This window comes from Cyprinodon tularosa, unplaced genomic scaffold (assembly GCF_016077235.1).
Source record: "Cyprinodon tularosa strain WSP-4 unplaced genomic scaffold, ASM1607723v1 ctg430, whole genome shotgun sequence".
Taxonomy (NCBI): domain Eukaryota; kingdom Metazoa; phylum Chordata; class Actinopteri; order Cyprinodontiformes; family Cyprinodontidae; genus Cyprinodon; species Cyprinodon tularosa.
In genome coordinates, this window is record NW_024039153.1 from 895374 (window position 1) to 909833 (window position 14460).

The following is a 14460-nucleotide window of genomic DNA, read 5'->3' on the forward strand; positions in this document are numbered from 1 at the left end:
TGATTAGGACTAAATAAGCACCGATACATTTGTGTAGGCAATTTTATTTCGGCATGAATTAAGTCACATGAATAATGTTCAGTATGACCTCATGATGCTCTGAAGATAAAATAAAAATGCTGAAAAATCTAAATACTCAAACTCAGCAAAATAAACATTAAACAATCACATATTTAACCAGTGCAATCATGTTAGGACACTAAGCAGCCATGAAATTGGACAGAAAGATAAATCTCTATATATTGTGCGCCTGAAAACTGTTCCTTCTTTCAATGAAGGAGTAAAAAAACTCAAACGAATCCGGTCCCCTTCACATTTTGCAGCTGCTTCAGCGACTCACTGTGACATTGCAGTGAACGAGCATTCTCAGCATTCTCTTATGCAGTGTCTAATGCCATTTACTGATTTGTGCTTTCTTGGATCGGGAGATTAGAAGATCATCTTTGCAAGTTCAAACATCACCTATAAAGAAAACGACACAGAAATCCATCAGTTCAAACAGGGCAGGAGAGACTTTTACAGTGCTTTACTAAAACAAAAACAGAAAAAGATCTGTTTTTCATTATATGTAAAGATATATAAAGATTCTATATGATGGACCAACATAATGCAGTGCACAATTGTGATATGCATAAACGGTTTTATGAACGCATTTTAAAAAGCCATCAAGATATTTATTCTGAGCCACTTTTTAAACATTAGTCTGCAACTCCAGCAGCAGATATTTGTACATCTAAATACTGAAATCTGCTAAATTTGTTTGCCAAATAACTGCAGGTTAGTAAAACTAGATAGAAATAAAAAAAATCAGGTTTAAAGTTTCCATCTCTTTTCTCCATAAAACCTAAACCTGCAGTCTTACTTCTTATAAATATGTGAAATGTTTCAAAAGCTCTCTAGGCCTTCAGAGATCAGTCTTATGGAAGAAAAATAGTCTCATTGGAATCTCCCGTTTTTTAACACCCAATTTTAAACACTGAATATTTTAAACACTGAATTTTTTAAACACTGAATTTTTTTAACACCCAATTTTAAACACAGAATTTTTTAACACCGTATTTTAAACACTTTTTTTAGACATTGAATTCCTTACACTCAATTTTTATCTGGTAAAAATTCACCAGAAAAACATTCAGCTGCAAAAGTGTTGACCTTTTGATGAACTCAAGCCAAAGCAATCTACACTCGATAGAGTCGAGCAGCTTCTAGCCAATGAAATTAGCTTGTTTGGTCACATGACACAACGGCAGCGCTGTTCACAGCTGAATGAGGAATTTATTTTTGTTAAACAGAATTACAAAACGTCAGTTAGCTACTAACAGACAGCTATTAGAGTTTTTCCTCTTATCAGACTGGGTGAAACGACTGAGCCGATCACAGCTATTACGGCACCCCTGTCTGCCAAGGCTCTTGGTTTGATCCAGAAGAAGCGGCCGGTTTGCCGCCAGCAGCTAAATTTTTTTCTGGTGAATTTTTACCAGATAAAAATTGAGTGTAAGGAATTCAATGTCTAAAAAAAATCAGTGTTTAAAATTTGGTGTAAAAAAAAAAAGGCAGATTCCAATGAGACTGTTTTTCTTCCATACAGTATGGTCACAGCTTTTATGTACTGAGGTTAATTAAACACACATGGGCTCTGTATACTAACTGGGAAACTTCTGACAGCAAATTGATTAAACTGGATTATTTTTAGGGTTCTAAGTATAAAAGCTGAGCAAAGATTTTCTAACTGGATTTGATATTTCACACAAATTCCCAAATAAAAATTCCCAGATAAAGGGTTAAAGTAAACCCAGTTTACCTCTATGGTAATGAGGATGACTATCATCCACTCTAATCTCAAGCTGTGCTTTTCACTCAGGTGGCTCCTCATCAGGTCAGTCAGCTGTGTACAATGTTCCAGCTTCTCGTTCACAACCTAAAAAAAAAAAAAATCACAGAATCGGGTTGAAAGGAGGCAGAATTTCTCACTGAAGCCCTCATTCAGGACTCATCTGCATTCTGTTCCTCAGAGTAACTCGATTTACGTTAACTCTGCGGTTGATGCTCAGGAACTGGCATGTCTTGTCATAGAGCTTTTCTAAGTTCTCCCTGTCCCAGTAGAAATCAGGAGTGAGCAGCAGGTCGGACCTCAGGTTGATGCAGTGCCTGTAGGGGAAAGAGGCCAAAAGCAAATGCTGAAAAGTCCTGGTCATACCAGAGGTCGGCGATTCTTAACAAGACAGCACGACTAACATATAGATAGTAAATTAAGTGAAGAATCAGGCATTTCAAGTAATTGGAGAGCTCTGGCTTTCTCTTAAGTTGTAAACTAAAATAGAAAAAGAAGGAGCTGCTGTTTGGAGGCAAAATGAATTGACCTTAATGTGAAAAGTTCTCCGATCTTCTGCATAACTTCAGCAGAAGAAAGCTTGACTCTTCTGCCAGACTTCAGGGTCTAAGGAAAACAAATTACCTTATATTACTCTTCTTATAATAACTCACATGAATCTAGAAAATTCTCTCTTCATCTGATTCTTTTTACCTCTGGAATTGACTGAATTGAGTCTACAAAGTTGTCCAAAGCCACCTCCCATATCGCCAACTTTACTGAAAAACAAAGAATCAGTAAAAAGTGTGCATCTTGTCGGAACAAAGGAAGTATTTCTCCTTAAAGATTGCATCTCACCAGACAGACAGAGGGCATTTGAAAAAGCAAATTTCTCCAGAACCGCCTCATGTTGATCCATTTCGTAACTAAGAATGAAATTGCCTCTTTCAAGTTTCGTGTTTCCTCTAAGGAGGAGATTCAGAAGTTAAAGGGAAGCAGAACAAAAATCAGGAACGCTAATAAACCAAAGTGACAGTGAAGCCTTTCTTACTCTCCCACGGTGTAGTTAATCTCCTCGTTTTCCCAGTGGACTAAAGCAACTTCATAGGGCTGGATCTCATGATGCTCCAATAATCGTAAAACCTTTTTCATCTGCAGGAAATGAAAACAACATCCATTGTCGAAGGAGTTGACAGGATGGAAACAAAAACAAACCATATTTACCTCTTTCTCCTCAACATTCCAGAAAACCACTGATCCTTCTCTGAAATACAGATTAGACTCAGTGTTAGATGAGACAGAAAACTAGCTTATATACAAAAATATATATATATATATAAGCAGCTTTAAAAAGTATTTAAGTTTAGGTTTTAGATCATCTATGAGATCCTGGTGAAACATTCAGGTAATCTCACCATCGATGAATGTATAATTTCCCGACTTCTAATGATATATTTCTGGACGATACAGAAAACAATTCTAATTATTATTAAAGAATAAGATGCACAAGCCAGGATATAATGTAGTTTGTCCAGATTGATCCCATCCCCAGTGGCTTAAAATATCATTTAGTTAAACATCTCTGAGAATAAATCAAATTCTCTGCTCTATATTGGACTATTTTTTACTTAAAAACTAAAGCGTAATATTTTCTGTGATGCATCTGGCTTTTGTTTTCCCTAAGTTTTAAATTAAGTAGGTTGTCATTATGAACACTATATATTAGCCAGCTTTATCCTCTATAAAACCCCAAGTTTCCACTCGGTAGATGTGGATTTGGGGTAGGGCTGCAACTAACGATTATTTTAAAAATCGATGAATCGGATGATTATTTTTTCGATTAATCGATGAATCGGACAAAAAATATTTTTTATATTAACCTCTTTATTCCAAAATAAACATTTTAGACAGAACAAACAAGCACACCAGTACAGGTTGCTCATTAACTGTACTGGTGCAATATGAAAAATAAATGTTTGTGTTAAAACTACGCAAACTTACAGGAGAAATGTAGCTGTACATCCACAAATTATAGGCTACTTTGTTTCATAAAGCGCAAAAAAAGACATTTTTGTTTTTAAAGCCCCTAAGGGGTTCAAACAATAGGCCCCCCCATTTCAACAAATGAGGTTTTTTTTAGACTAGAAGAGTTCTGCCTTTTAAGACAGGAAAGTATAGCAGTTAAAGTTGCTACTTGAGAAAATACTGAACCATAGAGATAAAAATAGCCCTGTGATTCAAATTATAAATTGTATTTGGAATAAAAATGAGAGAACTAGGGGTGCTAAAAAACACATCCTCCAAAGACAGATATTTACATGGGAATGTGGCAGATAATTAATTGACATATTACTGATCTTGCTGGATTTTATTCTGCTTTACTTCCATAAATTGCAGGATCTTCTTTACTTTATCTTTGCCAGAAGATTTAAACTTTAAAAGCCTTGCCCTCATAATTTGCAAGTTAATTTAATTATAAAGTAAATATAAACGCTGCTTAAGCTAATTCAAATGAAATTAAAAGTAAAATAAGTAGCCAACCTTATCACTGTCTGTAACCTACTAACACGGTAAGGAAAGCATCAGATGAGCTACCTGAGCAACTAACTTAACGTTTCCCCACTTTAAAACCAAACAAACATGGTGGTTCCGTGCCATGTTCATTTGTTTTGACAAAAGTTGCATGTTACGACTTTTTACACTTTACAAAGCGCAGGCTATTTTAATTATTGTGATCAATTTGCGCCGTCAACCCCGGCGCATGCACGCTTCATTTGCAGTCTGGACGCTGAGGATAAACATCCTGCGGCTCTGCCTGCAACGCTGAGAGGGACTCCTGCAGGAGAACGGGGTTGGGATGGGGGAGGCGCCCCACGGCAGAGTAGGAACGATACATGCTTTCACGTAAGAGTCTCCAAAAGCCGCCAGTGACTCCGTAAAAAGTCGCCAGATTTGTCGCTAGTCGCTTTTTTGAAAAATAGTCGCTGGAGGGGTCTGAAAAGTCGCTGAGTTGGCAACACTGCACCTGCGGCGCTGACTCGCTCTGCCGTATTTTTTCTTCTTCCCCCGTTTTAGTCAAGTGGATGTGATGACGGCGGCGGCGGATGACGCATTAATCGCGCGACACAACTAATCGATGATGAAATTCGTTGCCAACGCTTTTAAAAGTCGATTTTTATCGATTCGTTGTTGCAGCCCTAATTTAGGGTGAATTAGAAAAAAATGACCACTGAAGGTCTGATCTTAAAAGAATTTGAATCAGGAGAGCTAATGGGCAAAGGCAAAAAAAAGAAATAAAAAAGGTGTATGTGCAATAGGTGGGAGTGTTGAGGCTGATCTATAAATATCGCAAGCGCAGAAGGGATGTGCGGATTGTTAAATGAACAATTGCAATAAAAGAAACGACGTTCTAAGCTATGGAATTAGAGGTGAAGGTAATAATTATTTAAGAAATAAAAGCAATAATACTGATGAATGTAATTTATAGTGATTCCAAAAAAGTAAAAAAAAAACAAACACTGGACTTTGTTTTCCAAGTTTGAAGACGTTTCTACGGTGGCCGGGAGGCGCAAACCAACATTACAAAATCTAAAAACATTTTAGATTTTGTATCAGAATCAGAAAACAAATTTACATAAAAGAATAAAAAATAAACAAAACACTTTTAAAAATTCAAAACAAATAGCATTTTAAGAAAACAAAAAAAATATTCAAAACACTTTTACAAGTCCCAAAACAAATTACCATTTGAGGAATTCAACCAGAAAGGGTGGGTGCTAACTCCGAGGCTGAACCGGTCTGTTCCCGCTGTGTCGGGAACACGCATCGCAGCCAGAGAGGCGGATCTGACCATTTTCAAGGCGCTCCTGATCGGTGAAAACAGCTCATATAATCATGTCATCTTTGTAACATTCAGTTTAATCGGTTGCTCTTTTTACTGATTTGTAAAATAAATACGTTATCGAGGTCTTCTTACGCTGTTCTGTGTTGTTTTTTTTTCAACGCCAAGAGAGTGGGTATTTCTCCAACTTTTGTCTCTTCAGCCTTGCAGAAATAAACGTCAGTCACCAAACACACCAACACATTTTTTTTTATTTTTCATTGCTGATTTAAGAGGATGGAAACTGGCTGATAGCAGGGCACACAAATTAAGACGTCCTGCGAAGACGTCCAGTAGAATTTCTGGTTAATCCCGTTCTACTGTCAAACATGACAGATTGCTGGATTAGGGACATTTCTAGTTTAACATATCACACATATCAATTTTAGAGGAATTGGAAGCAGTTGATCTTTACTGTATTTACCTCCATGGGAGGAGAAGAGGAGAGAATGTATGTTTCAGCTGACTGAAATAATCTGTTCCCCTCCATAACATGGGAAGAAATTAACGTACCTGCAAGTCTTTAACTGGGCTTATTCCTCTGACAATCAACAACAAATCCTGTGGATTTGGTCATATTTACTCTTTATTTGCCATGATTAAAAGAGAATGAAATGACGCCTCTCTGGCTGCAATGCGCGCTCCCGACACAGCGGGAAGAGAAACAGAATTTCAGACAAGACCAGTTGTTTTGTTTCCTGAAATGTTAATTTGTTTTGGAACTTGTAAGGTGTTTTTTAAAATGTAAATTTGTTTTCTGAAATGATCATTTGTTTTGGAACTTGTAAAAGTTTTTTAGATTTCGTAATGTTGGTTTTCACCTCCCGGCCACTGTATGTTTCGCCTTCCATCCAGGAAGCTTTCTCGATTCAAAATCTCCAAGTTGAGGCTTCATACAGTAGCCCAACAGATGCTTAGAAAACATGCAATAGAACAGAAAGAACAGATCTAGTAATGGGGAGTCGTTGAGGTTGGCAGCTGGAGGATTTTGTTCTTTTAATTTTTTGGAATGGCTATGACCGAGATGACTGAGAATCTTCACCAGCATAATTTAAAGAGCACTTTACATTAAATATTCTGAGGCACTACAACTAAAAACAACAGCAAAAATAAAAGATGAAAAGAAAAAGTTCAAAAATATTTAACATCAATCATAAAACCTGGAAAAGTTGACTTTATCTGCACCTTGATCGTCGACCCGTTTCTAACAGAAAAAGAGCCGCATTCAGACTTACAGCAAGACTAAGTTCAACACATCTGTATTTACCTCCAACAGCACAGAAAGGGAAGAGAAACAAGGAAACCCTGGAGTGAAATATCTACACACTTGAGGTTAAATACAACATTTAAATTTTTGAAAAAATAGCTCAGCCCCTCTACTGAGGAGCAGCTTTAGGTTGCAGTCAAGACTAACGTATTAGCTTCTAAGAAAGGTCACTAACTACACTGTGAAGAGGGGGGGTTTGGTGTCTTAGTGCTTCTTTGGTTCATCTGAAATATAAAACAAATCTATTTTTTACCTGATGCTGACAATCTGAGTCAGACGAATGAAAAGTGGACACAAATGGATGCTTGGAAGGAAAACAATTCCAACCAACTTAAAGATTTGTTTATGACTGAATAGAGCTGCTTAATGTTAAAGATCTTATATGGTCAAAATCCCCAAAAATGTGTAAAATGTGGGAAGTATGTTTGGTTTGACCCAAGTACCCCACTAATCCAAATGACCTCCATCCACTCTGCCAAGAAGGAAAGTCAACAATCCAGGCAGCTGTTCTGGTATTTAACATTTAATCTAAACATTAGTGAGGCTCTGTGTACATATTGGAGAAATTATTTTTAGTTTAAAGAAAACCGCCAATAAATTCAAACTTGTGCATCAAATTCTTTACCTGGAAATGTATTAACGCTGTTTGTTGCATAATAGTAAAAGTAAAATCATATTCAACCAGATGATTATGAAAAATACAATATGCATTGCAAATAAAGTGTTTAAAATAAAGCTTATTGTTTTTACCTGAAGAAAAAGATAAGAGCATCGTCGTCTGGTTTAGCAACATTTTCGGTGCTTATCACCAAGACATTTGACGCATCTGAAAGAAAAACATGACGGTAAGAAAAAGAGAATGAAGCAACATATGGCACGCCTTTTTAACGTAAATTCGGTTTCGTCTGACCGTCCATAATTATGTTCCAGATATCTTAAAATACATTTTGACTAGACAAAACCACATTTTGACTATCCTGAATGGTAATTTAAGATATTTGTATTTACACTCTGATTAGGAAGAATAATAATTCAAGATATCTCAAATTACATTTTGACTAGTCAAAGTTCCTTTCAAGATATTTCAAATTACGACACCAAATTTTTTATTTAAAGCGTCACACGATGATTTAACTTTTCCTCCTTTGGATTAAACTGCAAGTAAGGAATTTTTTAGGATGATCCTCCTGGGAGCATAATAAAAAGATCATGACAAATTTTGACTAGTCAGAATGTCAATTTAAGATATCTTCAATGGAAAAGCTGAATAATTCAAGATATCTTTAATTCATTTAGAGATATCTTAAAAGGAATTTCGAATACTCAAAATTACAATTCAAGATATTTTTAAAATTTCTTTGTCTAGTCATCATTTGCTTTTAGGATATCTATAATTGAGTTTTCACTAGTCAAAACTGCATATCTCCTATCCTAAAATACATTTAAGATATCATGAATTATGGTGGCATTTGAGACACCTTTAATTAGAGTTATGACTAGTCAAAACTAAAATTGAAATATCTTGAAATTAGTTTATGACTAGTTGTAATTTAATCATATAAATCTGAAATCTGTATTTCAGACAGTCAGTAATTGAATCTAGATATCTTAAATTGACGTCTCCATACAAGTTAATGGTAAATCTGACGTCATTTCGACTAGTCAGAATGTAATTAGAGATATCCCGAATGGGTATTTTGACTAGTCAAAATATAATTAGAGATATCTTAAATCACTAAAATGTCTAGTCATAAAACAAATTGAGATATCTTGAATGTAAAGGTGTTATAACCCAATTTATGTTAAAATGACCTGCCATAGTATTTCAGATAGTCAGTAATTCATGCTAGATATCTTAAATTGACGTCTCCATACAAGTTAATGTTAAGTCTGACGTCATTTCAACTAGTCAGAATGCAATTAGAGATATCTCAAATAGGTATTTTGACTAGTGAAAATATAATTAGAGATATCTTAAATCGCTGAAACGTCTAGTCATAAAACAATTTGAGATATCTTGAATGTAAAGGCAGTACAACCGAATTAATGTTAAAACGGCTTGCCATAAATTCATGCCTCAGAGTCAATCAGCTGCTGAGGTGAGTTATAATATCACATGGAGCATACCTCTTGGTAAATCTATTTCTTGAAAGCCGTGGTTTACCAAGTCATGGCTAAGTGTTGGTAAATGATACTGGTCAGCTGTTGCAAAGGCAATGCATTGCATCATATCCTGTAGGAAAAAAATCCCACCTGTATTATTAGCTGAACCTATTATAGACATGCAGCAAAAACAAAACAATCACTAATTTCACCACACAGTGAATCACCTCATCCTCTTTCATAGAAGGCTGGTTTGCCCGAGAAGGCTGCTTGGTTCGTGGTCCTTTAGGAAGCCTTTTTCCTTTAGCAGGCACCACTGCTGGTTTTAATGTCGGCTTTAGGACTGACTTTACAATGTTAGTTGAATAAAAACGTCCCTGATCATATGTGAAAAGAGGAAGACGATCATTTTTAAATCGCCCCACAGATTTATGCATCTGCTGCTGGTGAAGTGTATTTAAACAAAACTTCTTTGTGACTGTAGATGACCAGGACTGAATCCTGGGGGGGGAGGTATTTCCGGTGGGCTTTAAACGTTGGGTGAGAGGGGCTGAAGCAACAATACATGCTGGTTTGCCCCCAGCGAGCTGCTGGGCTCCCAGTCTAGTCAGCAATGTCCGAAGAAGCATCTTCCTCTGACCGATGCAAAGAGGGTCTGCAATATGAGGGGCAGGGAGGAAACACAGGATTAAGATACTTTAATGGTACAATGACAATAAATGGTTAAGCATTTTTTTTCTCTATTCTTCAAAAACTGTGCAGCACCTAATTTAATTTTACACATCTTTAAAACAAATCAAACGCAAGAAAAGCGAGAACCAGAGTTCCTAAAACTGACCTGATAAGAAAGGCTAAAAATGTCCCTACTTGTGATGTCATAATGTTTACACTTAGACTGAGATAAAAGGCATGGTATAAACAAAATACCAACAAAATAAATTCTTCTTTATATGTATATTCATACTTAAAACATCTTAACAAAGAACTAAAGTAAAACAATGTTGTTTGTGCGCAAAAATGCGCTTATTTACGGTGATAACTCCAGAGCATGTAATAACCTCTGAATACATGCTAACAGGCAGCATGCTACTGAGCAGGGAGCAAACTCAGCCTTTGACTCACCAAGGATGGAAAACGAAGCCTCCTGAAATGAGCCAGTGTTGAATTAGTCCTTTAAACAGCGGAAAATAGCAACGATATAAGAAAACCTGAGCTTTATTCAACTGTTTGACAGCTTGTCTGATTGACCCAGGAGGCGTGTTTCTCTTCACCCGGGATGATAACGATGCCAACTTCCGGTTTGACGTCAAATAATGAAAGGGTATTTTAGGTCCCTTTTTTTTACTTGAAGGTAAAACTCATGTTAAAACTCCACGAACCACTTAATTTGCTTCTACAATGTGCCGCACGAGTCACATAACGGGATATTTATTAATATCGCTCAAAATAAGGATAACAATGTGATGTGTTTAAATTAATTTCACTTTTAGTTGCGATTATACACGGAATCTTACGTTATGTCAACCTAAATCGATCAGAATTCCTGATTGATTATAGCTATCTCTTTAAAGAAAGTAAATAGACCTGAAGAACTTGTTTCACCCCCGTGTGGTTTTGTGAACCTGTAAAAAATGTATAAGATGGTCACAACAAAAACACGCTTTTTTAAGTTTATCTAGTGTACAAGGTGTACCTGAACGCAACCTAATGTTGCAATATTGGCATTATTATCACTAATCTCTATTTATTCACTGGATTGCTGATTGCCCAGTTGAAGTGAAGCCACCGGCCGCCATATTGGTACTCCATAGTTGAGTCAAAAGCATTAGTACTTTAGCTTATAGTAAAAAAAAAAATATATATATAGGCACATCACATTGCATAGTCATTAAGAAGTTAATTAAGTCTCTAGATCATGTGATATAACCTAAAAAAATCCATGACAATAAAATTAATGTATTAATGGCGCATAATGATACAGATGTGCCAAAAGTATATATATACGTATATATGTGTATATATACATATGTATATATACATATATACGTTTATACTTAAATATGTATTTATTAAGTTTTGTAGTGTTTGTTATATTTCTCATTTGAAAAAGTCATGTGATGAAATATACTGCATGTTATATTGACGACAAAAAAGCAACTCAAACATTTGACCCTATATATATGTATATGCATATATAATATATATATATATATATATATATATATATATATATATATATATATACATATTTATATATACATATTTATATATACATATATATACATACATATATATATATACATACATTTATATGTACATACATATACATATATATGTATGTATATGTATGTATATGTATATGCATATATATACATATCTATATAGGGTCAAATGTTTGAATTGCTTTTTTGTCGTCAATATAACATGCAGTATATTTCAGCACATGACTTTTTCAAATGAGAAATACAACAACCACTACAAAACTACGTCATCCACTTAATAAACAATTACTACATTGACCTTTCACACTTTCTACCTACTCTACTTTCTATTTAGACACAATTTCAATGACTAACTCAGTCAATGCTACACATGTAGGCATTTTTACTGCTTGGGAGTACCAGTATGGTGGACGGTGGCTTCACTTTTTTTTCTTCTAGTGAATAGAGATCAGCGATTAATTCACTGTGTAGATGCCCCTGCTTAACTAGATGCTCATGGACAAATATCTGAAAAGAGGGCAACATATAACCATTTTTGACACACAAGGGTCTTTGTTAAAATCGCAACTTATTCTGTAGATTTTGTCACATTTGTTATGCGTTATATTCTAGGTTTTTGTGCTAGTAAAAGCCTTTGAAAATAGTGAATATGTGTTTTTTTATCAAGCTTTGGAACAAAATGTACAAAAACAAATGATAAATTGTTCAGGGCAAACATAAAATTATAAGATGAAAAAAAAAGACAAATATCCTATGTTTTTAATGGATGGGGAAGCAAAAGTCTTGTATGCACATGGTTTGTATGTACACATTGTCAAGGTTGTTCTGTAGCGCCCCCTCTGGTTGAGCTTTGCATTGACTGTAAAGTTGCCATGAAACTTCATACAACAAAACTAACTCTTTGCAAAGCTTTCACTTGTCCTGTCTAACTTTTGTGATGAAGATCTTGAAAAGTCCAGAGAAGGATTGTTTACATGTGATTTTTTTCTTTGTTGAGAACTTTCGGACAACATAAACAATAGTATTTGTGAATTTGTTCATGTAACTCCTATTATTTGTCTGAGTAGGAGAGATTGAGGATGATGATTGCTGTTTTGGAGGAAACTGTAACATCATGTGAGCTGGAAAGTAAAGCCAGAAGAGAGGCGGCAGTGAGGCTCATGGGAGAGCTGGGTCAGGAGAAGAAAACAGCCAGCAGTGCCAAAGCACTTTATGCAATAAAAGTGATAGAAAGGCAATTTTAAACTACTCCCATCCGCATACTTCCATTTTTACAGTAAATTTCCCCCTATGAGCTGCTTGAAAATATAAATCCTGGATGGAATCATTGTTTGCTTCTATTTCTAATATCAGACAATGTGTGATACTGGCTTTCAGGAGTTAGAAGGCTTGGCGTTGGGAAGGTGGGGCATTGAGACAGAGAAACAGGCCCTAAGTCATTGCCTTGAAGCCAGAAGGAGAATGATAGAGGCAGCCAGGCAGGAGTCCCGCTGTATGGAGAAACAAGCTAAGGAGCTTCAGGCGAAGGCTGATCAGGGAAAAGTTCAGCTTTTCCTGGAAAAGGTGGCTGGTCTACCGCAGGAGAAGACATCACATGTTATCCTCCTCACACAAGAAGATGTTTTCACAGTCAAGGCAACCTCAGTAACAAGGTGACACATCATCTGATAATTGAATTTACTTTCAGGGTGCAAAGAAAAATAGGTTTTGCAAATGGTTTTCATTTGTAGTCATTATAAATTGCACTTGGCAAGTTAGCTTTTAGAATAGAAATGTTATTGCACCTCAAAATGCATTTATTCTCATTCATTTTTACCACATTGTCAGTTTACAACCACACACCAATATTATTTCTAACTGTATGATAAGCTAACACACACACTAGTATTTAACTATGAAGAGGAAGGAAAAATAATATATTTTGATGTTAATGCCACTATTTCCAACATCAAATAAAACCCAAATAAAGTAAAAGTGTGATGTTTATTAGTATCTGACACATTTCATTAAAATCCCCCTGATAAAATACGGACCAACAAGAGATCTTTAGAAAGCACCAATTTACAAGAGCCCATCTGTGACTAATTGGATTTCATAATAAGTTAAAGAGGGAATGTAGAACTAGAGCTGCAGAAATCAAATGTGGTTCATTTTTATTTCCTTCTCCTCACACTTCCGCACTACTTCAAATCCAGACATTGAAGGTAGTGGTTGTAATACGGATAAAAGATGAGGTAAAGAGGTTTAACAGTTAGAATTAATCTTGTAAAGTAGAAATACAATAAAGCATCAGATATCATTACACTGCAAATGACTGATTTACAGTAAATTAGTGCAAAAACTAAGTGAGGCCAACACCCATTGCATTTCACAACCTTTTATGTTCTCCTTGGCTTTAAAGACTGTATCGCTGCAGAGGAGATTAGATGATCCTCTGAGGAGCTGAAAAAGCAGCTGGAGCTCTAGCTCTGCACGCTGCAGAGAGCCCAGCTGTCCGAGCAACAAGTCCAGGTCCTGAGAGGGGAAATGCAAAGTCTGGAGACCAAGCTGCAAAGTAGACATGCATCAGGATTGAGGCTGAACCCACACATTTGTTTTGTTGATGTTTGAATTTTCATGCATGTTTCCTCAATAAATCAGTTTGAAACACATAAAAGAGGTGCAGCCCGGCAAAACTGTTTGCAAACTCTCTACACTTTCCTGATATTAATGGAACATTTTTAAAATTAAATAATTCTCTGTCTGCTGCTCATTGTGGTAAAATGTTTAAAATTTCACATTGTATGAAAACTTCTGCAAGGCATTCGATCACAGCGAACCGACAGCGTTTTCTTTTGTCGCTGTAGCTTGTGGATTTCCGGTCAAAGTTTTCTCAAGTGTCGGGCCTGATCGCCACAACTTTACCTTTCAAACGAGGAAATCATCAAACTACTGGAGGAACTTCTTCACCATCTTCACCACCATCATGTCTGCCATCACCATGATGCTTTACGCTGGCACTGCTTTACTCACCCAGAGCTTCCAGAAAGTTTTCCCACCCAGGAATGGTTCTGTCTCAAGCTCTTCTGCTGCTGTATGAAACCATTCCTCTCTTAACACAAAATGCAATCTATAAAACCTACAAATGCAGTAAAAACATGATGAATGTCCTACTGTAAAAAAAACAGGCATTTTAAGT

General features: G+C 36.0%; 2 protein-coding genes across 2 annotated transcripts; one reads left to right on the forward strand and one right to left on the reverse strand.

Annotated features, from left to right (window-relative positions):
- Window positions 1-366: 366 nt before the first annotated feature.
- On the reverse strand, window positions 367-10346 carry rmnd1 (required for meiotic nuclear division 1 homolog). The gene is made up of 12 exons (XM_038299519.1): window positions 10183-10346; window positions 9288-9715; window positions 9085-9190; window positions 7708-7783; window positions 3035-3074; window positions 2862-2962; window positions 2669-2775; window positions 2525-2589; window positions 2361-2437; window positions 2028-2148; window positions 1802-1918; window positions 367-462 (listed from the first exon to the last, which is right to left on the reverse strand). The coding sequence occupies exons 2-12, from the start codon at window positions 9687-9689 to the stop codon at window positions 430-432; spliced, it is 1245 nt and encodes a 414-aa protein (XP_038155447.1). The 5' UTR covers window positions 9690-9715; window positions 10183-10346; the 3' UTR covers window positions 367-429.
- Window positions 10078-14408, forward strand: LOC119792775 (coiled-coil domain-containing protein 170-like). Its single transcript, XM_038299549.1, has 4 exons — window positions 10078-10092; window positions 12350-12505; window positions 12660-12934; window positions 14129-14408. Exons 1-4 carry the CDS (start codon window positions 10078-10080, stop codon window positions 14169-14171), a joined length of 489 nt encoding a protein of 162 aa, XP_038155477.1. The 3' UTR covers window positions 14172-14408.
- The last annotated feature ends 52 nt before the right edge of the window (window positions 14409-14460 follow it).